Below are 25,650 nucleotides of genomic sequence, written 5' to 3' on the forward strand. Positions count from 1 at the left end.
CCACCAAAGGAAAAGCAAAAAAGAAGGGGGGAGATCGCCTAATGCTAACGTTCAGAGAACATATTACAGAGCCAGGCTACAAAGTTTGAGCAAACAAAGAACCCTTGACAATAGCAAAGGGATCTAGGCTAACCGAACGGGATAAAGCCAACACAAAAGCACTCAGACATCTTTTTTCTTCAGCGAGTCATCAAATAATTTTGTCATCGCTTGCGCCCTCCAACTTTGTATCTTCCAGGCGAAGTTGTCCAACACATCCAGCACTTCTAGAGGAAGAGTTTCCAGTTTCAGCCGCACCGGCCAAGCGCAGAAGTCCATCAGCACCAGCACGAAGATCAGAAGCATCTTGATCACCATGTGAGCCTGCCCAGTATTTCATAAAAACAGCAGCATAACTGATTAAATCGAAGGAAGAGCTGATTAGTTTTTTTTTCAAAACAAGCTCTATTCCTAAGTTTCCAGATGGCCCAACATATAGGTGCTAAACCAGCTATCTGAGTATTACGACTTGCAGGGATAAATTGTGGGAACCACCAAATAAATTGGGAAAAGCTCCCAGGACGAGTAGGTGCTTTGATAGCAGTAGCAACTGCACTCCAAACAAACTTGGCTGCAGAGCAACCAAAGAATGATACTATATAGCTAATATATGGTATGCAAATACATTTCATCGTAGTATCTAATGAGAATTATTTGTAACTGTACCGGTTTATAATTTTTTTATAAAACTTGTCAAACTTTGTAGTACTATTTGACTTTGGAGAATTTTTTTTTTTTGGAGAAGTACTTAGCTAGTTCTGCGAACATGCAATGACTAGATACATTTTGCAGAAAGCAATAGCATAAAGCAGGTGAATTAACTTACCCCATTTTGAACCGCGTGGACTAGCGTGTCGTAGGGCTGAGACTTGGCCTTGACGTACTCGAACGGCAGCGCGTAGGGCAGCAGCCGCACCGCAGCCTCGAACACGTCGATGACGAACCCGCCGGCCGTCGTCTGGTTGGTGACGGGGTCCACGTCAAGGTGCACGATCGCACGGTAGCTCGCCGAGACATACCCCGGCACCGCCACCCGCAGCTTTCTCGCGCTCGTTGGCTGCACCCATCCACTTGGCTGCACCGCCGACTCTCCGGGCCAGATCACCGGCGCGAGCTCGCCGCCCGGGATGTCGGAACGCCGGCTGATGTGCCGGCTAAGCCCGAACCGTGGTGACCAGAACCCGATGCCCCTCTCCTTTCCGCCTTCTATGATGTTTAACACGCGGTAGGCCGGTACTACAAGCTCGCCGTCGACGAGCTCGAACCTGCCGCCGAGACCCTCGAATTTGGTGCCGCTGAGAGCTCGGAGGAAGCTTTTGCCTGATCTAGACTTGCCGAGCCCCGAGATGTCATTGTCGCCGTCCGTGCCTCCTACCAGCCCGGGTGGCGACGATAAGTCGGTGGCGCTGAGTCGCTCTGCCGCCGAGGCCACGGCCCACGCGGCGTCGTAGGCCCAGACGGCGTAGCAGCCTATAATGGCGTGCGAGAGCTCGCCGTCCGGGTGGTCGCGCATGTACCGGTGTGCCCACCGCTTCTTGACGTCCCGCAGCCGTGGCGTGGTAGGCACGTACGGGGCAAGCCCGATGACACCCTGAGGCGGCTGGACGGAGCCGAGGAGGCCTGTGAGCCCATCGGTGATGACCCACACGTAGCCTTCCCCTGTCATGCCGGCCTTGAGGGCGGCGGCGAACACACGGCGCGCGAGCTGGTGGCGCGTGTGAAGCACGAACACGCGGGTCTGCTCGGACTCCAGGCGGTATAGCTCCGCAGCCACGGCGTCCGGGGACGTGGCCGCCGAGAGCGCGCAGCGGTAGGGGACCTCGGCGCGCGCGGATGCGAGGGCGTCCACCAGGAAGGGGAGGAACGCCACGCCGTAGTCGTCGTCCTGGTAGATGGGCACCACGCGGCGCCAGCCGAAGAGCGTGGCGAGCGCCGCGATGGCGCCGGCCTGGTCAGCGTCGCTGTGCGCGGCGCGGGAGAAGAAGCGCGCCGCGGTGGGAGACACGGAGGGGCTCGTGGCGGAGAAGGACACCACGGGGACCTCGGCGTGGGTGGCGAGGTCGGCGACGAACGCCGACTCGACCGACGACCGCGGGCCGAGGATAGCACGGGCTCCCTGCGTCGTCATCAGCCTGCAACGCTAGTACAAGGCACGCACGCAACGCAATTTAGACCATGAACACGACGTACGTCAAAGGAAATGAAGATGCGGAGAATGAATGAATTGTGTGGGCATACCGGCGGACGCGGCGATGACGACGTCTGCACTGGAATTGTACTGCATGATCTTAAGCCGAGCGGTGGAGTTGGGGAAGGCGGCGTAGAAGTCCTCGAGAGCCATGGGGATGGTGGTTGTTGCGATCTTGCCCACTGGCGAGTCGGCGTCGATGATGAGCCCCACCTTCACCTCCGCCGGCTGCGCCCACGACGTCGCGACGAGGCAGCAGGCCGTGAAGCCGATCAGGACCAACACAAGGCGCGCGTCCCGGGCCATTGGGAGAGTGGTTTGGGAGAGACCAGAGCAGCCAGTCAATTACTTGGATGTCGTGGCAGAATGGAAGTGTGCACGGCCCCGCAGTTTATAGGAGGCCACACGGATGTGCAGAATTGTCGACAACTTGGGCGAGTTTTCTCGGATGCTGATTTGTCATTCTTCAGTGGAACATGCGGGTTTGTTATTTTTTCGGAATAGTTAGGTGCCCGTGCGCTGCGACGGGAAAACAAGCACGAATAAGTTCATGTATGTATAAGTACCAACAACAATTGTAGCCACATGTCAACAACTGTTTGCTTATCTTTTTGTTCTCTCTCACCAGTAGGCTGCAAGCGGCACAACTAAGCGTGGAGGATTGGTTTCCAAATAGTACGATTTATAGACGTGGAATTGGAGCCCTGTGGTACAATTTGTACTGATCATAAATATTTGTAGGATAAGCCGGATCTCGCTTGCGCATCCCTACTCACCAACAACGACCTTGCACCCGTGGTATCTTCCACTTCCTTGATTGGCTATCTCACACCATCATCCCTAGTAAGGTTTCTTCCACTTCCACTTCCTTGCATATCTCACACCATCATCCCTAGTAAGGATTATCAACCTGCTCACTCTTGCCATCAGCAGTTACCTCAATAGTTTCTGGCGGTGCTGGTTCTTTTCCTTCGACGAGATTCAGGGCACGAGCACCCCGAAGGGCGGGAACAACCAGGGCTTTCCACACCAAGGTGTTTTCTCGAGTCAGCAGCTGGGCCGGGGTGAGCCAACATTCTTACTATACCATGATCGTGAATACGGCGTGGACCAAGACAAAGTGACAGTGAACTACAAAGTTTCCTTGGTTGGCCCCGTCGTCGCTAATTACGCAAGAGTTGCTCAAAGCCTAAACATGATCTATGACGATCCATCAAGTGACGCAACCACCGGACTCATCAGCAGAACGACCCTGGAGAGCTCGGGTTACCTCAGCAACGATGCCTTCAGCGTCAGGTGCGAGTTCCGCGCGCGTGCCTAGACTAGATACATTTTGCAGAAAGCAGTAGCATAAAGCAGGTGAATTAACTTACCCCATTTTGAACCGCGTGGACTAGCGTGTCGTAGGGCTGAGACTTGGCCTTGACGTACTCGAACGGCAGCGCGTAGGGCAGCAGCCTCGAACACGTCGATGACGAACCCGCCGGCCGTCGTCTGGTTCGTGACGGGGTCCACGTCAAGGTGCACGATCGCACGGTAGCTCGCCGAGACATACCCCGGCACTGCACCCCGCAGCTTTCTCGCGCTCGTTGGCTGCACCCATCCACTTGGCTGCACCGCCGACTCTCCGGGCCAGATCACCGGCGAGAGCTCGCCGCCCGGGATGTCGGAACGCCGGCTGATGTGCCGGCTAAGCCCGAACCGTGGTGACCAGAACCCGATGCCTCTCTCCCTTCCGCCTTCTATGATGTTTAACACGCGGTAGGCCGGTACTACAAGCTCGCCGTCGACGAGCTCGAACCTGCCGCCGAGACCCTCGAATTTGGTGTCGCTGAGAGCTCGGAGGAAGCTTTTGCCTGATCTAGACTTCCCGAGCCCCGAGATGTCATTTTCGCCGTCCGTGCCTCCTACCAGCCCGGGTGGCGACGATAAGTCGGTGGCGCTGAGTCGCTCTGCCGCCGAGGCCACGGCCCAGGCGGCGTCGTAGGCCCAGACGGCGTAGCAGCCTATAATGGCGTGCGAGAGCTCGCCGTCCGGGTGGTCGCGCATGTACCGGTGTGCCCACCGCTTCTTGACGTCCCGCAGCCGTGGCGTGGTAGGCACGTACGGCGCAAGCCCGATGACACCCCGAGGCGGCCGGACGGAGCCGAGGAGGCCTGTGAGCCCATCGGTGATGACCCACACGTAGCCTTCCCCTATCATGCCGGCCTTGACGGCGGCGGCGAACACACGGCGCGCGAGCTGGTGGCGCGTGTGAAGCATGAACACGCGGGTCTGCTCGGACTCCAGCCGGTACAGCTCCGCAGCCACGGCGTCCGGGGACGCGGCCGCCAGGAGCGCGCAGCGGTAGGGGACCTCGGCGCGCGCGGACGCGAGGGCGTCCACCAGGAAGGGGAGGAACGCCACGCCGTAGTCGTCGTCCTGGTAGATGGGCACCACGCGGCGCCAGCCGAAGAGCGTGGCGAGCGCCGCGATGGCGCCGGCCTGGTCAGCGTCGCTGTGCGCGGCGCGGGAGAAGAAGCCAATCAATTAGGTGGATACGTTACTCACCAGGAAAAAAACTAGTGGCTAGCTCTTGGGGACATGATGGATACAGTACCTTTCTTGTATCTCGCGCGCATGCAGGAAAGGATCCCCGGCCGCCTCTGTCCGTCTTCACCATCACCATCTCTGATGTCTGGAAAGGGCTCACCGGCATCCTCACTTCCTCCTCTCATGTCCTTGGCACTCCCCATCCGGGAGCCCTTCCTGCGCCGCATAACCTGAGAGCAAGTTTCTCCGGAGCTATCTTCTGTGCCACGACCATCTACGTTGGCCGGCAATGGCACTCGCCGGCGGCATGATCCCTCTCCTCTCCTCTCCTCGACAAGTAAAAGTCAAAGTCTAAGTCATCGCACGCGCAACCCGCACGCGGTGTATGACGACAGGCTTATACTTATAGAGGGTTTATATGTATCTTGGAGGGAGAAAAGAGATGGAGCGTCTACGGTTTGAAAATTTAAGGGGGAAGATGATCTGTTGTGATGGACTGCTGGGACGCACAAAGCACTCAGATTGCTGACTTGTAGCAAAAACTTAACACGGTGTTCCTTAATGAGGCTTTATAATCATTATTGCTTCGTGGTATCCCATGAGTCATCCATGTACCCAAATAACTGCTGACTTCACTTATTTCGGTGTTTCCTTTCCTCCTGCAGCAATCCATGAATCGAGGGAGCCGGTTGATTGTAACTTTTTTTTCTCGTTTCCTTCTAATGCATCTGCATTTGTGTTTCCTAATGTGAGTAGTATTGATTTGTTTTCTACAGCGGTGAGATGAATTTATTTATCTTCCGCGGTGAATTATACTTTGCCATCAGCTTCATGCAGTTCATCAACCATAGTATTATTGTTTCCAGCAACTAGAGCCAAATAATGGTTAGGGTTGGTTTCTTTTACCTTGAGCTGAGAACGATGACCACATGCATGAGTATTTACCCTATTCCACAGCACGCCTTAGTCTAGTATACGCTTCTGGACCAATAACAACATATAGCTTCATTTTTTGATCAAGAATATAGTTTCTTCAAATCCAGAGATTCAAATATCTCCATTAATAATCTGAAATATTTCCACGAATGTTCCAGTTGCATATCTCACACCACTTTTAGAAACTTGCTTCCAAATCTGTATCTAAATCCACTAAAAGTATCGAAGTCGCTCTGTGCTCATATACCCAAAAGAAGAGGAAAAAAAAAGTCGAATAGTACCATACATATCAAACTAGTATAACCATTTATTTTACCAATTACAGTATCTTATACTTGAGCAAGTGAATTGAAGGGAACTGAATTAGTACTATTACATCTACTTTATTTCAGGGCACATGCTTTGGTTTACTCATAGACGCAAGTTTATTCACATTTAGAGATGTAACAATCAACTGGTTATCACGCTGATGAATCATCAGCTAGCGCGAGTAGGTAGTAATTAAGCAAAGTTGATTTTAGGTATCACAAACAACAACATGGACGCCAGCCAGCAATTAGGGCATCACCCTCACATGGCTTCTTCACTTCACCCAGAAAACAAAGATAATGGATCCTTCCTCCTACTCCCTACAGCTGGACTTTCTTGCTATGCAACTTCACCAAAGCTCGCTATTCGGTCGTGCATCCATCTGCAAGCATGCCGCCATTTGTCTGGTTTCTCGATTGCCCCGCAAGGCCTTCAGGATTTTCTTCGGCCGTCTACCATCTTGTTCGAACAGCTAGGAAGAGACCTTATTGTGCACCTAAGCAAATACAGAGAAAGAACATGAGTGGTTAAACACATTCATAATGCTTACTTCAAAAATTACATTGTAAAGAAAATAGCACTGCAATGGTTGATGTGAACTATATTTAATAATTTGTATTCACTAACTTATCAACCATCGGAATCCATCCTATACCACAAGGCATCTTAAGTCAGACTAGAAATAATATTGACATCCTAATATAGGCTCTCTAGAGATGGTTAAACACATTCATAATGCTTACTTCAAACTTTACATTGTCAAGAAAATAGCACTGCAATGGTGTTGATATGAACTATATTTAATAATTTGTATTCACCAACTTTTCAACCATCGGAATCCAACCTATACCACAAGGCATCTTAAGTAAGACTAGAAATAATCTTACACACTGGGTCTATGCTCTCTAGAGATGAAACAAAAATAGTGGAACTTCATGTGTGACTCAACATCGAGACCCTGCCCAAGAAATTCACAGCAAGTTAAAATAGGACCTCGCATGTGTTCAGAATTTTCAAGTGTACAGGGCAGACTTAAAAGCTCTAGAGTGCAAGCAGGTGCAAACTCGATTGTCGAGTTTACCCAACAAGACAAGTTATGACAAGATTTCATACGCATGCAATTTTTTAAAGTTGAAAGCAATAACTGGATACATGCTCAACATGGGGCATTCCCTATAGATGGTTTTTTCCTCAAAATATTGAGCATTGCAGGAGCCTCACCGCAAATAATTTAGTTATTTTTTCAAATTTAACGTTTGCAATAGAGCACCACCAGAAAATGCAGGAATCATTACAAATTATCAAAGACGAAATAAACATTGCACCAAACAGCTATGTTTTTTTAATCGTGTCTACTGTTCTTACTTCAGCTAGTGCCATTGCAAGACGTACATCACTAGCACATGGCTTGGAATCAGGGCGTCATTGAGCTGCATGGCCAATGTCCAAAACCATCTTCTCTTCTACAAACTGTAAACAATACTTATCATGTGTTATCTTACACTGGAATAAATTAATAAACTAATACATTATGACTGGACATGACACATTCAACTGTGATTCATAGGGGCTACTATGGTTATTCCATTCATCAAATTGATTATCAATATAACATTTCAGTAATTTAATCCTACCTAGGCCATATGATACATTGATACTACATATATTGACCATGAAGTTACCATAGTTCTATTTTATTATTCTTCAAGAAAGCATACATAAATCTTAAACACTATGTAACTGTTCAAACCGGTTGGATAAGAAAAATCCCCAATTCCAGCATACAATAAACCACGAAGATGGCATACACTCAAAGTAAGACCAAATCTAGAAAAAACCAAGAAGGGGCTCACCCGTGGTGGACAAACCCCGAAACGAGGCCACAACCAACCAGCGTAGCCCAACACCAGAAGGCTGGCAACAATGACGACCACCGATGCATATGAGCCAACAACGGCAGCAAGAGAAAATAAAGTAGTACAAATCAAGGTCCCAGTCAACGAACCACCAAGAAGGAAGAGAAGCTGCAAGACAAAGCAATAATGATGACTTGGTGCAAATCCTCGGATAGATACCCTGAACGAGATGACAAGAGAAACTATCTTTGTATATACCTCTATGCAGAAAGCTAGCCACATGATGTATTAACATGTAGAGCACAAAACAGAAGGATGTCATTTCTTATTGATAATTTTGTAAATCATCAAATAGGAAAAGCTTTATTACTGGTGCCAATCCAGAATAGCTAGCATGCCAAAGCAGTGATAAGCTGGGCCATCGCCGCATTTATGGCTACACAATGAGGAGAATACAGCAAGTGGTATGGGATTCTGTCATTATTCAAACTAGCAAGGATTGGCGCGGCGGCACGCCGCGCTCGATGTTTTTAAATTACGCCATGTAAAGAATAAGGGACAGATGCTTTTTAAATTACGTCGAAAAGGTGGAGGTGCAGTAGGATTCAGGGCATGAACAACATAAAAAAAATCCCGAACTGAATAGACTATTGTTGAGTGCTGATATTGATTCAGAGGCACTACAAAGATCATTGAGGAACAGACACCTACGGATACAGAACACTGACTACATAACAAGTATATACTGAGGCACACATGCATCAAACTAAACCTAAATATGTAAGATCACTATACCCAGGCACGTGCTCTGAATATTATTGCCTTCTTCTCGTCAACGCTCACTGATCCAGCAATGGTATGCCTGTGAATAATAAATATGTTCCGTTAAACGATTGGATTCTGTAAGCGACTAAGCGCGTCTACCCAAAAGACCAAGTGCATGTACACAGAAGGGCGAAGGCGGTTAGGTGGTGCTACTGATTTACATTAGAGGTAATTACATAGAAAATTGTCCAACATAAGCAATGGATGCACTACTATAGTATTATCGATAGCAGGTGCCCACAAAATAGTTATATCGATAAAATAATTATGCTAGTTTCATCAGTTTGAATACTTTTTTCTTTCTCTCTTTCAGCTTATCCTAACCTTTTGCTGGAGATGAGATATTGGTGTTTCCTACACGGAGGGAATTTCAGAGTTAGTTTTTTTGTTGTTGTGTTGACCCCTTTTTTTTTTTTTTTTGAGAACACAGTACAACGCAGACGCTCACAAACACGCACGTACAAACACACCCCTATGAACGCACGCACGCACACCCTACCCCTATGAGCACCTCCGAGGGACTGAGCCGGCATATCTTGAGGTTGACGAAGTCACCACTGGCGCCTCGCTGTTGACGGGCACGCCACCTACCACTGAAAGCATAGCGCCGGTTAATCCTGGAATAAATCTAGGTAAATGCAACACCCATGCCAAATCTAGGATTTGAACCTGGGTGGGCTGGTTCCACCACAAGGGACCTAACCACCAGAGCCAAGCTCTGTTTGCGTTGACCCTTTTTATTTAACTGAAGTTCGTTCTCAAGTTGGGCCTGGTTGCATCCAATGGTCTATTTAGGTGGGAACAATTTCTAATGGTTTCCTATGCTCATTGTTTCCACTACAGAGAGTGAAAGGAATGTGAATTGGTACTGCTACTGTAAGTATGGAACTAATGTGGGCATGTACCTTTTCTTGGCTAGTGCAGCAACTGCTTCTGAAATCTGAATTCTCTTATTCATGTTCTCTGATGCTGAGCACATCCTCTTAAATACGAAAAATTGCAATACGCGAGAGAGCCCATTTGTACGGATTTTTTTTACAATATGAGACAAATTATATGTATATGTAGAACCGGCATTCCTGAAAAGCTGTAGGAAGGGAACATACCTTGTCAACAGCTACAAAGTGATGATGTATTTGTTACTCCAAATAAATAGAAAATAATTGAGCTGGTGAACTGCAAACACAAAGGCCAAATTTCTCGTCTTTTAGCATGTGCAAATCAAAACACCCCAGATGCCAAAAATTCAAAACATCAATGATCATACATAAGAAGAAAGGTCCCCCTTCATTGAAAACAATAAATACATCTCCCTATTGGTAACACAAAGTAGTCTATTTCTGTAATTTTAGATCAGGTTGTTGATCTGAAATATACTTTCAGCAGCACCTGGTCTGAGAAACTAATACTGGTACCACAGACAGTAATTTGAACTTGTACAATAACGCCAATAATTTTTGGTCAACCGAATACTATAGTAGCTAAACCTTCTTATGCAAGTTATTAAGTTGATAAAAGTTAATAGATTCGGACTTGTAAGTGAGCCTAATAAATAACATTGCATCAAAAGGTGATATACACAACATATCTTAACCTAGGTGTGCACACCATAAGCAAATGAATCCAAAGAGCAAGAGGAACTCGCCTATTATGAGCTGACAGAAAACAAATCCTATCTCACTACTTCATCAGCTTCGCCCTAGAATTGACCTCATCTTGACCTTGCATACTGCTCCTCTTCTATCTGATATTCCTAAAACTTCAGTCCTTACATGCAAACAAATAGTCACAAAAATCAATGAGCAAAATGAACACCGTTTCATTTTTAAGTATATGAAAAGCTTTAGGACTGCAAAAGTACTCTAAGCAAATCTGGATAGTGAAGAGGATGAGGTGCATACCGTCAGACGTTCATGTGGCACGACGAAGGATCCTGAGCGCTGCAAGAAGAAGGCCACAAAAAGATCATGAACAATTCACTCAATCTTTCTCTCTCTACCAAGCTCTCTCTACCTCTGTACAGTGGCTTGTCACACCGTGCAATAACTGATGCGGTTTTGGTGCACAACGCAAAATATAGGTGGTAATTGCATCTTGATTCTTGACTCTTGATCCTTCAATGGCAGGCTTCGCAGCACCCCTTCAATGCGTCCACTCAGGAGCTTAACAGACAATGGCTGCAATCTGATCCGCTTCAGACTGCCATCGATGTGCACACAATTATTAGCCTGATTAGCCTAAAAATAAATGTTGAATTGATATGTAATTCACAGTTGAGTAAATTCGGAGTTTAGACATGCAACTGAAATAGCTATACAACCAGCTGTAGGAGGTGGTCAGGTAAGGCCTGCCTGTAGTCCTCCAAGCGCCCATGAATCCCACATCTGCAGGACAACAGTACAACAATCCTTAATTCCTTATAATGATGCAAAGGGATAAGAAACGAAATGCACACTGGATGGTAAGCACTACACTATGATAAGGCCCGACAAAAATCCATGTACTCATTCTGGAGTCTAGGGGATAGGCAAATTCACAACCAGAAAAAGTAAAATTAGAAAATATTGTTTTGATGGCAATTCGTGTAGCATTTAAATTTTCTGTGCATGTATCAGTATTTTCTCGAGAAAGCCTTAAAAAAGTATTACATCAGTTAGTTATCAGAGAACCGCTTGAAAATAAAATATTCGCAATACATGTTTACCAGTAAGTCCAAACCTAAACATTATACGCAATCAATGAAAATCAAAATCAACCAAGTATATGCATCATCAAACTGATCATCTTACATGTTTATTGCGCACGCAGAATTACTGTACAGCTAAGGTGCAGCTTATAATAGATGTACCATGTTCATGCAAAATCGGACCAATTAGCAGGGATTTAATCAAATAAAACCATTCAACAATAATGCAGGGTCCCTGAATGAAACATGGACCTAAATGGTGAACTTTTGTGGCTAGGTCGCTTGATCAGTTAAGCATGTATGATAATATGTATTTAACTAATAGATGCATAGCAATAGGTGGGCAGAGAAAACAAAAAGGTCCGGGTTATTTTTGCTGATGAAAATTCTAACATAGTAGAAAGTAGAACACAATACATAAAAGGCTAGCACATCTAATTCAGCCTGGAGGCATATACTGGTATCATAATACACTTCATCAGACAGAACACAAATAGCACGCTGAATCTGCATTCAATCATTCAAATAACCGAGTGTAGATGAACTGTAACAAAAGCTACCTGTTCCTGAGTCTTCATCCCTCTAAATCTCATGACCAGCTCCCGCTTTGGATCTTTTGAGCTAATATTTACTGCAGAACATAACAGATGACACGAGTTATAAGGGCCAGGAAAGATGGTCACTTTCAGAAACTTCAGAAACGTCAAACAAAAAAGAGTGAGAAGGAAAAAATGTTTAGCCATTCTCTTTAAAGGAATGAAACTGTGACGTGCACCTAGAAACACAAGAATCATGTAGATTCCTACAGCAATCCACGACTGAAATTTATTTGCAAGACTGAAACTGTGATGTGCACCTAGAAACGTTCAGCCATTTTCTCTTTGCAAGTTGAAACATCCTCCACGAGTCTCCTGGCGACATCTTCCTGAAGACCGCGCAGATTCCTAAAGCAAAGCGACGACTGAAATCAGTTTCTGGCCCTTTCCATGAAATTCAGCAGTAAGGTATTTCAGAGAAACAAAGTTGAAGTTCTCATTTGACATAGGAACAAAAACAGACTAAAACTGAATCAGCCAAACACGAACATACCTCAAGGGAGTGCTTGAATCAACTGCCCAGGCTCAGATCTCGGGCGATACAGCAGAGCTCTGGCGTGAGGGCAGCCCTCGCAAGTCCACTTCTAGAGCGCCTCCGTGGCGCTGCGCTTCCCTGGCCGCAACCAGAAGAAACGACTCCTCAGGTCATCCTCCTCGCCTACGACTATGACCGCTTTGTCAATGTCATCGGCGATGCCCAGGGTATCAGTGCACTCGGACGTCCGTTCCTTACTTCCTTCCATCGCTTCTCCTGAGCCTCTCGCATCAAAACCAGCGACTCTGGAGGAACAAATCAAATATGACTTGAACTCTAGTATTCCGTATGAAAACAAATGAATCCACATCATGTAAGTATGCTTACTTTAGAGAAGAAAATAAATGTTCTCGTGGAGGTCCCTGCCGGCATCCACGTTCAATGGAAGTTCAGGAAACGGGACGGCCTGCTTCGGAGTCCAACACGACGCGCGGCCGACAGCGGGCGGATCTGGGGCGGCGCTGACGCAGGAGCACGCTCGTGGAAGAAGCAGTGAGCCGCGTCGCCGGAGCACGCGGCCGGCGTGGAGGAAACCTAGGGAGGCCGTCGAGACGGGCCAGTTAAGGAGGAGTTGGGGCGCGGGAACTTCCTCGGTGGTCTCGCGTGGATGAAGAGCTGCAGGGACGGTGCTATGTGCCGCGAGAGGGTGGGGAGTAGGGAAGCACGGCGGCGACGCGCCGGTGGGTGAGGAGCCAGGGCGAGGGCGGTGGGATGCTGGGTGTAACCCACGCGTCAACACAAACGTGAAATGGACCCACCATAAACAACATGAATCTACCGCATCCCAACCATACCACGCTACAACCACCAGCCTAAATCACCAAAGGAGCGAAGCCGAAAAAAAGAAAGGAAACCAAGAGGACTGCACATGTGCTGGTAGTAAATGGGTTTCAACGAAAAACTTACAGAGCACCGATAAGACTAAGAGAATAGCAAGTGAAACAATAACATCTGAAGCACATACGTGTCTCCACCAGGTAAACTCCCAAATATACCTCAAAATTATGTGAAAAAAGATGTTTGTTCCCATTTAATATAGTAGTTATTGTATAATGTATCAAAACAGTTACCTCGGTGTTCTGGAGAGATTGTACATGTTATTTTCTTCATATCCAACACGATCTAAATTAGCTATCAAAACTACCCAAATAAAATATCCAGGCACAAAGTAGTCTGCAGCAACAACAACTGTGACTCGCCTAACTTTATCTAATCCAGTTTCATTGTCAAACCGACATATGTTCAACCCAGCATAAAGGCCTCAAAATATTTAAAGAGGATTCATGAGAAGAGACAAAAACACCGCGGACATGTAATAGTGCACAACTATTTCAAAGACGATGCTCTAGTAAAGGAACGGGGATAGAAAGATATACCAACTATATTACAGGAAAAACATAAGTAGCACAAATTACAACAAAAGCTTTGCCGACAGAATGAATTAGTAAACATAAACTAAATATATGTAACATACTCAATTTTGAATCATCAATCCAAGGTTGTTACACTGATGGAATAATGGATCATGTACAAATAACACACAACATTAGAAAGAAAAAGCAATCAAAGACAAAACCACGTACGCATGGAAGGGTTAGTCGCTGCACACGAACTGGAACAAGCATTTAGGCCTCAAATACACAAGATGGTGACCTCCATCTACTTCCGTTTCCGCTACAAGAACAACCTCAATACAAGATATTCTTCATATCTGCACACAAACGAGAACCAGAGGTTAGCATATGGCGGTTATGAGAGGAGACGGGAAGGTAGATGTTTAGAATTGTAATTCGAAAATGACCTAAAGAAGTGAGTTTTTTCAAACCAGCTCTAACCTAGTAAGTGTTCAAGCAAGATGATTCTTTACACATATCTCCTCATGTTCACTTGAATTTTCATATGACACTAAGAAATCCATAAATGTTCTAAAATACATCCCATACCAATGGGTAGGCAAATTAAGAATCTTGGTTGCAGCGATAAGATAAAAATATGTACAATTCCCTTGTAAATTTGTGAAGTTTATTTGAAAATCAAGAAATTAATGGAACATGCAACACATATATAGAACTTCTATTGTCATGTCAGGAGTAACTCCCTCAAGCCATATCTATGAAATAAAGCAACTCTAAATACAAGATATTCTTCAGATCTGCACACAAGTGAGCACATAGGTTAGCATATGGTGGTTATGAGTGGATACAGGAAGGTAGATGTACATGCCCGTAGTCATAATCATGTGCCATAAATGTTTAAAATTATAATTCAAAAAATGGCCTAAAATAAGTGAGTTTTTCATACCAACTTTGATCTAGTGAGCGTTCAAGCAAGATGATTCTTTACAAATCTCCCCTCGTGTTCACTTGCATTTGCAAATGACACTAAAACTCACATGTTCCAAAAGACTTCTCATACCAATATGCTGGTATGTGAAGTCTATTGGGTGAAATGATAAGATAAAAAACAATGTATAATTTCCACATCGACTTGTAAATTTTATTTGAAAATCAAGAAACAAGTGGAACACACAACACGTATATAGCTCTTATCTTTACATGCCAAGAGTAACTCCCTCAAGCCATATCTATGAAATAAAGTAACTCCGAATTGGACATTCAACAAGCTCTGCGCTTTTTAGGATATAAATAAAAGGACAGACAACACTCATTCCCGACACTAAATAATACTATGTAAACATGACATCCTTTTCCCAGTCTTGGAATGCAAATATTGAATACTCACATAGAAACTGAACATTATGACAGTCGAGTGTTCGGAAAGCAAATGTAACATGTGCAACTTCATAAGTAAACAAGACATGAGACAAAAAAGAACTCTCAGAATTATAGATTTGTTAGAGCAGAAAAGCAAGTTTCAAATTGTATGTTCCTAGAATTTGAATAGAACATATCTCTATTCAGAGTGGAACAACTCACTAATTCAGTCCCAACACATGAGAAAAACCATTATTCAGAAATAAAATAAAGCTATAATAATTAGAATCATGCATCACCAATTCAATTGAGCAACACTGTAAGCAAGCATATGAGTTCCTATGTGCCAACTGATAAATTATGCCAGCAAATACCAATCTAGATAGGTACAAGATGGTTGTATAAGTTATAAGTGTTACATGGGAATTATGATGCATAATTGTAGAAATTAGCACAAGCGTAAAATTGGCACATCCAATTCTAGGTTTAGCTAGATATCTAAACCACTCATGAACAAGGAGCCATGAACTGTAAAGATCAAGATCAACTAGCCAGAACCAAGACATTTTTAAAAGGAAACTCCTTTTACCAAAAAATTCCACAAAGATCCAGAACGAAAGCAATGTAGAGGCTCACCATGTGCTCGTATTTGTAAACTTTGTTATCTAAACCACTCATGATGCATAATTGTACAAAATTTAGCACACGCGTAAAATTGGCACATCCAATTCTAGGTTTAGCAAGGTATCTAAGCCACTCATGAAAAAGGAGCCATGAACTGTGAAGATCAAGATCAACTAGCCAGAACCAAGACATTTGTAAAAGGAAACTCCTTTTACCAAAAATTCCACAAAGATCCAGAACGAAAGCAATGTAGAGGGTCACCATGTGCTCGCATTTGTAAACTTTGTTGCCGCTGTGGTACATCTGGCTGGACGACCTCCTACATAGAGGTGTCGCCAGTCCGTGCCTCCTTGAGCTCATCGTGGAACACCCACTACATGGTGCAGTCCAAGACCACCTAGCCAAGCGACGCCCACTAGTCCTCCTACATCACGCATGAGGTGGCCACATCTCACAGCTTGGCCCAATAAGAGCTATCCCTAGTGCCAACACTGACTTTAATGGACGTACCCAGCGGGTGCTCGCGACCACCAGTAGCATCTCTCGCGGGTAACCACCAGTAGCAGCTCAGGGAGGCTAGCTATGACCACTGGGTGGGGTAGTCCTTCTTCGACTTGTTGCACTGCAAATGCATGCCGCCAGTGCAAACACATAGTGCTATGTGAACGGTTCCACAATCAGCAAAAGTTGCAAAATCTTGGTGAGAAAACTACACCCTACATTCAAGGGAATTGTATGCTATTTGTTTATCGTGGTATTTGCATCAAACGTATAGAAAATGTTGAAAATGCCTGGTTATTATGCATGCTATATAGAAAACTGAAACCAAATATTTACCATACGACTAATTATGCATGAATGAAGACATACTCTGAAGATGAAATGGCTAAATTGCACCACCAAAATTATTTGACCATTGGCATATACTTGGTAGCTCCGAAGAAATAGAGTCAAGTTTTATGTTGACTTTATTTGCCGGGGTAGGTCTAAATCCAGTTTAAGAACCGTGGTTGGCCTTCACCTTCTCTTTTTCCTAGTTCTTCTCTAGCTGTTGGTCAAGGACTACGCCCAGTCCTGCTCCAGTAGTTGGTCGAGTACTATTTGTATTCCTTCGCCTCCTTGCTCTGAAACCACATGAGAATGCAAAGCTCCATTCATCCATACAAGCTTACAGTTCAAATTTTAATCTGCATGTACAAAGGGTTCAATGAGACCATGAAAGTCCAATAGAAAAGATTTTATAAATATACTTTGTAGGAAATAAACAAGATTGAAATTAAATCAAATAAGAACATTCATAAATAGAACAAATGTCGAATGCAATAATATTAACACTTGACAGAAAATGTGCTCTTATCTTAACTTCAACATAGGATCAAAAATAAATCACGGGACACAACAAATAGACTCCTTCACAACATAATAGATTCAAATAGTTGTTCTGTTCATCCACACAAGGCCAATAAAGTACTGCAAGACTATTTAAATTACAGATTGCACAATAGCTACTTGTACAAATAATCGCAGTTAGGCACCTCGAGGAAGTGACAAAAGCAAGCGAAACTAGCCATATGGTACATGTCACTAACATCCAATGAATTACACGTGATTTACTAGCTCATACATGTAGAGCATGATTGGTCTTAACATGTTTAAACTTCATGTTGTGCCGGTAAGTGCTTACAAGAATTTTGGATTATAGAGGAGCTGTGAATAAATAATAGACAAATAGAAGAGCTGATGATATTGCCACTTGGAAATAAAAGAAAGAAACTAGTAACAACGATAATAATGACTAATAAATCCGTACGACATCACAATTAACGGCCCTCCTTCTCTATTAGAAATCTTACTATTTTCAGGGATTTAATAGTACTTGGAAAAATAAGTAACCAATGAGGCTATATCATTTTTCTGAATAAACACCAGCCACAATTACAAGTGGATTGTATAGATATGATCCTTTCAACGCTCGATACATCGGAGTGTACTACCATGAAAAGGTAACTAATATAACTCATCCTCGGATAGCACCACTTCCAACCTTTCTAGTATTTCTTTTGAAGAAAACAAAAAATGTGAACGATCTTCCATTGGAATGAGCAATGATTATGCTTCATTGTCTAAGGTACCATGGGCATAATGAACAATGGCTGGATTAGGTTTCCTAAGGAGACATTAGAATCAACTGGTTATGAATGTGTATGAATTTACCACAAACCAAAACTCTGACTCATTAGTTCATGATCAAATGGTGGTCTTGTGGTACATCAACAAATTAAAAAAGTAATACTAATTCGGGTGGAACATGTGCAAAACATGACCTATCAATTTTAAAAATTATGGTGAAGGTTGGTGTGAACCTACAAAATTGTGGGACTATTTAATAATCACACATGTAGAGGAGAGATGGGAAGAACCAGAAACTCACCTAAACTACAATGCAAGGTGGTCAGATTGCAGGAACAGTGCCATGGATGTAATTGAACTTTGAACACGGACGTAGCATAACAATGAGATCATTAGTCTGCTCGTTCTTAGCTTTGCTGCCAAGTCAATAGGAACAAATTGGAAAAAATCATCAGAAGGAATAACTAGTAACAGAATTGAAAAATTAGAACGAAAGGATTAAGAATTAACATGTAAAATTAGCAAATCACTTAAGTTTGCAATGACACGTTGCTGCCTGCATCAGGAGGGACATACCACAACAGCAATACGCCCCACAATGCTTGAGATAAATATTGATAGCTCTGTGGAAGCAAACAATATAAAAGTATTAGTGGGATGCTAACGAAATGATACTCCGGACCCAATTACAAAAATCACAATTACATAATTAATATTAGAAACTGATTCAAACAGATTAATTCACTAAAATCCAAAATCCTGAATTAACATATTCACGTATTCTATATAAAACTCACGTGTTCATGCCAACAATTAGTAATAAGTTATAAAATATCACAAAAAGTGGTAATAAGTGAGAGGGTTGGCTCGGGCCTAATCACAAGAATACAATAGTCATCAAGGTGGTAGTCACAAATTAATGTTGTGGCTGCAACGGTAAAATATAATCAATGACACGACATACGAGTTCTAAAGCATACACACTTTAGTTGAGGGTAGGTGCAAAAATCAGATAGTATAATAATATATAATATTAGAATAGCACGTTTTTTATGGTAACGAACATACACTTCTCAAGTTTGTTTCCAGATTCTGCCAACTCTTTCCAACAACTAGAAAATTAGTGAAAAAAGTTTGGAATGAGTTGGTAAAATACTGATATACTCATGTGATTGAAGAATTATGAACTAAAGAGCATCTAGAATTCACATTGATCGAATTTGCATCAGCATTTTTTGAATTCATAGTAACCTATCAATACTGATACACTTTGAAATGAACGGAGTAATACCAATGCACATTTCAGTAAACTAAATTAGCATAAAATAATCAATTCGAGGCTAACCAGAAATGATGGGACACAAAATAGAAGCATAATTTTAGTAAGCAGAACAACAATAAAGAATTGGATAGAAGAATGGCACCAATCGATTTGAGTGCAGCCAAAGAAAAAACTTGACCATTGGGCGCTGATGTCAACAGACTCTGAACAACAGCGTCCATTGCGGGACTTGGGGTAGAGCTCCGACATAACATGACAACACACCCATGTCGGCTTAGAACATGAGAGGGAGGAGGCCATTGAGCACCCTAGCGCATTTTAAAACAGAAGATAATCATGATGAGCATTAGAATTTGTTCTCAACACATGAAAACATGAGATGCATTCAGAAAATAAGGTAGCTAGCTGCATTGTAATTTGGGTCTAAAAGGAGTTCACTAGTTAACAAATAGTAGATTATAATTGCCAAGGAATATCTTGCAAATAAGTGCAAATATAGTTGTAATTTAGAAGGTGAAAGAAGGGAATATTATGTGGCGTTTAAAAGAGAAGTGCAGGTACCAGCTTCAAGGAAGTTATATACTCCCTCTGTTCCTGAATATAAGCCATATAGTTTTTCGAGAAAAAATCCAGAATATAATCTTTAGTGCGACATACCACTTGTATGGATTATTTTAGGGATTTGATTATATTTTCTTATCTTTTGAAAAGTCATCTATTTTCTCATGTCAAATGTTTAGTGGTAATCCCGCCCAAATCTGGTGTAATTTTCTCTCAATACGCGTTCTTTAATTTCCGTGCCAAATACTATATGGCTTATATTTAGGAACAAAGGGAGTATTGCACAAAAACAATCATAACTATTAACTAACGGGCTAATATTTGTGATGGGTTTCATGAGTCTGAATAAGAAATGGATAACTTTAACGGACAATGAAGAAACTTGTACTGATCTAATTTACAATACTGGCAAGGAAACATGTATGATTGATGTCCAGATGCTAGGCAAACCTATCTAGACCTATCAAGCTTTGGTTCACGTATCATTTTTGGACTGAACCAACACCGGAATATGAGTTGCTCAAATAATATCACATGAGACACACAGATCAAGGAATTTCTATAATGATAAGACGAATGCAAGAAAAGTTTTTCATGACTGTTTAATCAGTTATTCCTTTCAAATGCTAGTTCTATAATACGAGTAACAATACCCATAGGTTAAGCTCCATATGTATACATAAGAAAGGAGGTAATTAAGTTGTGGTTGCGTAGGCTAGTCCTTTCAAAAGGCGTGAAACTAAATAAACTCTCTTCATCCAAGTTACCACAATAGGAAGTAAAACTACGCCAAAGACCCAGGATTGGTGAAACATCCATAACTGTACATACTCATCAAGCTGCAACCTATCATGATTTGTTTTTATATAAACAAGAAATCTACCAGATTGTTACCTCCATTCCTATTAATATTGCACCGTCCGCCATCCGAAGAGGCGGCCGCGTGTGGGGCTTGGTGGAGGTGGAGTCCATGTAGGCGGTGGAGAAAGACGGCGCTTTGCTTGGCGACCCGGCGGAGTCGGCATCCAGGCCACCGGCTTTCATCAAACAACCTAACCTAGTGGTCGGGCCGGCAGCGGCCTCGACGGCCACCGCAACAGCGTCGTGAAGGATACACGCTACAGGAGCTGGAAGGTTGAGATCTTGCGCCTGGTCTATGGTTCATCGCAGGGCTATGAATCTACTCCGGAGGATGTATTCGCTGAAGGGGGAGGAGGTCTACGTTGGGTCGGGCGAAAACTGCCGGCGGAGGAGTGGTGGGGATCTAGGATGGATGTGGGTGCTGTGGGACTTGGCGAATTTTGGGTCCTGCGATCTCTTTTGTTTCTCCCGATCCCCTCCATTGATTGTGGCAGCGATCAATTAATGGATAGAATGAATTGTGGGCTGTATCGGTGACGTTCATGGGTACATGCTGAAAATTTGGTATCCCCATACAAAGCAGCGGGTAAGACGAGGCATTTCCTCCTTAAAACTAGGCAGTCAATCAAATTGATTGCGGGCAGCTCCTCAGTTAATTTGCATGGGAATCTGAACATGTACAGCCTGTTCCTCTCCTTTCCTTGGTATATACGCGTGCATAGCGTTGCACGCACCTCACCAAGTAGATTGGATTTAGCCGTGTCCCTCCTATATTATGTAGCTCCTATATTATGTAGGTTCATTTTATTAGGTATCCATCTATGAAACTAAAAAGTGTATCATTCTACTGTCATGAAAAAATAAGATCTAAGGGCATCTCCAGTGGCGCGACGCATTTCGGACGCTCAAAAGTGGTCGCGAGCGTCCGTTTGCTTCGCCCCGCGGACGCCAAAATGACCGCGAGGGGCGAAATGTCCGTTTGCGTCGGGGGCTACCTCCAGCGGTCCGACGCATTTTGGACATGCGACTGTTTTTTTTTTTTGCTAGTTCTTTTCAATTTAGTTGAATGATCAAGTTTTAAACGCGAAAAAGATGTACTCATGATGTCATGTTGGTCCAATCGAATAGATTATAGCCTAAACAATTAACCGGATACGTCAATCGACTAGATTCAAACATATTTAACATACAAATAAGAAAAAAATTTAAAACATATAAACTAAAATTATTTTTTGGCCTTCTTGTTCGAAGGCCCTGCGTCGTCGTCGTCGTGGAAACTCCTCCGCCTCTTACTTGTCACCTCGTCGTCGGAACTGGGGGACGACGCGCCCGTCGAGGACTTGAAACTGGAAGAAATGGCGTCTTCGTCGTCGTCGTCGGTGAACAGACGACGACGCGCCGCCCGCCAGCGCCCTGGACTTCTTCCTTGCCGCCGCCTTGTCGTCCGCCGCCTCCTGCGCCTCCAATCGGGCGAACTTGCTGTCGGCGTCCTCCTCCTCCTCCTGGCCCTCCTCCTCGTCGTCGGCGTCGCTGGCAGCGCCGCCTCCGTCCTCCTGGCCTTCGTTGCCATTGCCGTCTCCGTCCTCCTCGTCCTCACTCGGTGTGGAGGTAGGGTAGCTGGGCGTGGAGCCCGGATCGCTTGGCGTCGCCGGCGATTCCCACCAATGCAGGAATCCGGGCGACTTGCCCTCGCTCTCCGAGTCGGACGGCAGCGTGTAGTCGCTCATGACGTGCCGGTGTTGGAGAAGAAGAAGAGGAGGAAGAAGAAGGAGGCGGTTGAACTTGAATTACCGTAGACGCGGGGGTTATAATGTGCGCGGATTAACGGCGGCGCGTAAAACGAAGAGGCCGGCGGTTGCTCTTCCGCGGCGGGTCGGCGCTCCATTGCGGCGGTTGGTCGCCGCGGTTGCCACACCGGCGCGCGTTGTGAATTCGAGGCCGATCGAACCTAGGTCGCTGCCATGAGGGCCCGTGGGGGCGCGAGCGGACGCTCCGTGCGACCGCCGAGCGTCCGCGGAGACGCAAACCCGATCACTTTGCGTCGCCCCGCTGGAGCAGGCCCCAGACGCATTTTCGGTCACGGCGGACGAAAACGGTCGCTGAGCGTCCATTTGCGTCGCGCCGTTGGAGATGCCCTAAGATCAAACTAGGGTCGAAAATCTAAGATCAAGAGAGTGATGACAAGTTTTGGGAATGGGTTATTGCATGCCAACTTTTTCAAGTGTCTAGAGCAGAAGGAAGAAGCAAGTACAAAAGCTAGGATTATGTTGTACTCCTCAAGCTGCACTTTTTTTTGTTGGGTGGTGGTGGCGACCAGGGGGTCAAGGGTGCGGGGATTAGGGTTAGGCTTTTTTTTTTTGTTGAGATCGTGGATTGAGATTAGCTTTGACCAGGTACGTGTTTTGACGAGTTCCGTACGTATCCTGGTTTGAGGCCGTGTCGTAAAGAGCAGCAGAAGTAAGGAAAAATAGAGAGGCTGAATTTGGGCGCACGAGCACGCACGATCGAGGACGCGAGCGTGCGTGCATCCATTAAAAAAAAGAAGGCGAATTCGTTGGCAAGAAAATGAGGACGCGTGGGCTAAAAATGAAGGGCCACGTCGGCCTGACTCCGGCTGGGTAATGCGCGCGAGCCAACCAAAGGAAAATGGAACCGCGAATTTTTTTCCCGTGGCTGAAGAATGAAGGGAGAGGTAGCCCGTTCATTCCGGTGGTGGAGTTGAGGTTGCGCGCGCGAGTTCCGTTCCGTGCACGACACGGGAGCACCAGGCTGTACGAGAAGGCCGGCGTCGATCCGATGTCATCATATCCGCCGTCCGTCGCACACTGCTTCTGCTATATTCACAAAGACCGTTCCGGTCTCCCACGACCTGGCAATAGGCGGCTACTCCGCCACCAGCGGTTATGCCAAATCAGCAAGATTCGTTGCGGGAGGCCGTCGCTGGTACCTACGCTAGCTACCGGCCCTAACGGCTGCTGCTCCTACGACAACGGGTGCGCGCGTAACATTCTTACTATACCATGATCGTGAATACGGCGTGGACCAAGACAAAGTGACAGTGAACTACCAAGTTTCCTTGATTGGCCCCGTCGTCGCTAATTAAGCACCAGTTGCTCTAAGCCGCCTAAACATGATCTATGACGATCCATCAAGTGACGCAACCACCGGACTCATCAGCAGAACGACCCTGGAGAGCTCGGGTTACCTCAGCAACAACGATGCCTTCAGCGTCGTCAGGTGCGAGTTCCGCGCGCGTGCCTAGACTAGATACATTTTGCAGAAAGCAGTAGCATAAAGCAGGTGAATTAAACTTACCCCATTTTGAACCCCGCGCGTGGACTAGCGTGTCGTAGGGCTGAGACTTGGCCTTGACGTACTCGAACGGCAGCGCGTAGGGCAGCAGCCTCGAACACCTCGATGACGAACCCGCCGGCCGTCGTCTGGTTGGTGACGGGGTCCACGTCAAGGTGCACGATCGCACGGTAGCTCGCCGAGACATACCCCGGCACCGCCACCCGCAGCTTTCTCGCGCTCGTTGGCTGCACCCATCCACTTGGCTGCACCGCCGACTCTCGGGCCAGATCACCGGCGCGAGCTCGCCGCCCGGGATGTCGGAACGCCGGCTGATGTGCCGGCTAAGCCCGAACCGTGGTGACCAGAACCCGATGCCCCTCTCCTTTCCGCCTTCTATGATGTTTAACACGCGGTAGGCCGGTACTACAAGCTCGCCGTCGACGAGCTCGAACCTGGCCGCCGAGACCCTCGAATTTGGTGCCGCTGAGAGCTCGGAGGAAGCTTTTGCCTGATCTAGACTTGCCGAGCCCCGAGATGTCATTGTCGCCGTCCGTGCCTCCTACCAGCCCGGGTGGCGACGATAAGTCGGTGGCGCTGAGTCGCTCTGCCGCCGAGGCCACGGCCCACGCGGCGTCGTAGGCCCAGACGGCGTAGCAGCCTATAATGGCGTGCGAGAGCTCGCCGTCCGGGTGGTCGCGCATGTACCGGTGTGCCCACCGCTTCTTGACGTCCAGCAGCCGTGGCGTGGTAGGCACGTACGGGGCAAGCCCGATGACACCCCGAGGCGGCCGGACGGAGCCGAGGAGGCCTGTGAGCCCATCGGTGATGACCCACACGTAGCCTTCCCTGTCATGCCGGCCTTGAGGGCGGCGGCGAGCACACGGCGCGCGCGAGCTGGTGGCGCGTGTGAAGCACGAACACGCGGGTCTGCTCGGACTCCAGGCGGTATAGCTCCGCAGCCACGGCGTCCGGGGACGTGGCCGCCGAGAGCGCGCAGCGGTAGGGGACCTCGGCGCGCGCGGATGCGAGGGCGTCCACCAGGAAGGGGAGGAACGCCACGCCGTAGTCGTCGTCCTGGTAGATGGGCACCACGCGGCGCCAGCCGAAGAGCGTGGCGAGCGCCGCGATGGCGCCGGCCTGGTCAGCGTCGCTGTGCGCGGCGCGGGAGAAGAAGCGCGCCGCGGTGGGAGACACGGAGGGGCTCGTGGCGGAGAAGGACACCACGGGGACCTCGGCGTGGGTGGCGAGGTCGGCGACGAACGCCGACTCGACCGACGACTGCGGGCCGAGGATAGCACGGGCTCCCTGCGTCGTCATCAGCTGCAACGCTAGTACAAGGCACGCACGCAACGCAATTTAGACCATGAACACGACGTACGTCAAAGGAAATGAAGATGCGGAGAATGAATGAATTGTGTGGGCATACCGGCGGACGCGGCGATGACGACGTCTGCACTGGAATTGTACTGCATGATCTTAAGCCGAGCGGTGGAGTTGGGGAAGGCGGCGTAGAAGTCCTCGAGAGCCATGGGGATGGTGGTTGTTGCGATCTTGCCCACTGGCGAGTCGGCGTCGATGATGAGCCCCACCTTCACCTCCGCCGGCTGCGCCCGCGACGTCGCGACGAGGCAGCAGGCCGTGAAGCCGATCAGGACCAACACAAGGCGCGCGTCCCGGGCCAT

At 46.4% G+C, this 25,650-nt stretch overlaps 1 protein-coding gene, 1 long non-coding RNA gene and 1 pseudogene across 2 annotated transcripts; all 3 read right to left on the reverse strand.

Moving 5' to 3' along the window:
• Window positions 1-162: 162 nt before the first annotated feature.
• LOC124655556 (glutamate receptor 2.8-like) lies at window positions 163-2,533 on the reverse strand. The gene is made up of 3 exons (XM_047194435.1): window positions 2,274-2,533; window positions 866-2,171; window positions 163-363 (listed from the first exon to the last, which is right to left on the reverse strand). Exons 1-3 carry the CDS (start codon window positions 2,531-2,533, stop codon window positions 163-165), a joined length of 1,767 nt encoding a protein of 588 aa, XP_047050391.1.
• A 960-nt stretch (window positions 2,534-3,493) lies between these two features.
• On the reverse strand, window positions 3,494-25,650 carry LOC124655557 (annotated as a pseudogene).
• On the reverse strand, window positions 10,799-12,728 carry LOC124655061. Its single transcript, XR_006988554.1, has 4 exons — window positions 12,461-12,728; window positions 12,228-12,315; window positions 11,932-12,002; window positions 10,799-11,069 (listed from the first exon to the last, which is right to left on the reverse strand). It is a non-coding gene; the product is annotated as an uncharacterized LOC124655061 (long non-coding RNA).

Source organism: Lolium rigidum, chromosome 5, assembly GCF_022539505.1.
Source record: "Lolium rigidum isolate FL_2022 chromosome 5, APGP_CSIRO_Lrig_0.1, whole genome shotgun sequence".
Lineage (NCBI taxonomy): Eukaryota > Viridiplantae > Streptophyta > Magnoliopsida > Poales > Poaceae > Lolium > Lolium rigidum.

Excerpts from the sequence above, each read along its gene's own strand:
- LOC124655556 (XM_047194435.1), bottom strand. The coding sequence starts at position 2,533 with ATGGCCCGGGACGCGCGCCTTGTGTTGGTCCTGATCGGCTTCACGGCC. Across the intron at positions 2,172-2,273 it reads ATCGCCGCGTCCGCCGGTAT|GCTGATGACGACGCAGGGAG; the intron begins GCCCACACAATT and ends CTAGCGTTGCAG. Across the intron at positions 364-865 it reads TCCACGCGGTTCAAAATGGG|GCTCACATGGTGATCAAGAT; the intron begins GTAAGTTAATTC and ends AATACTGGGCAG.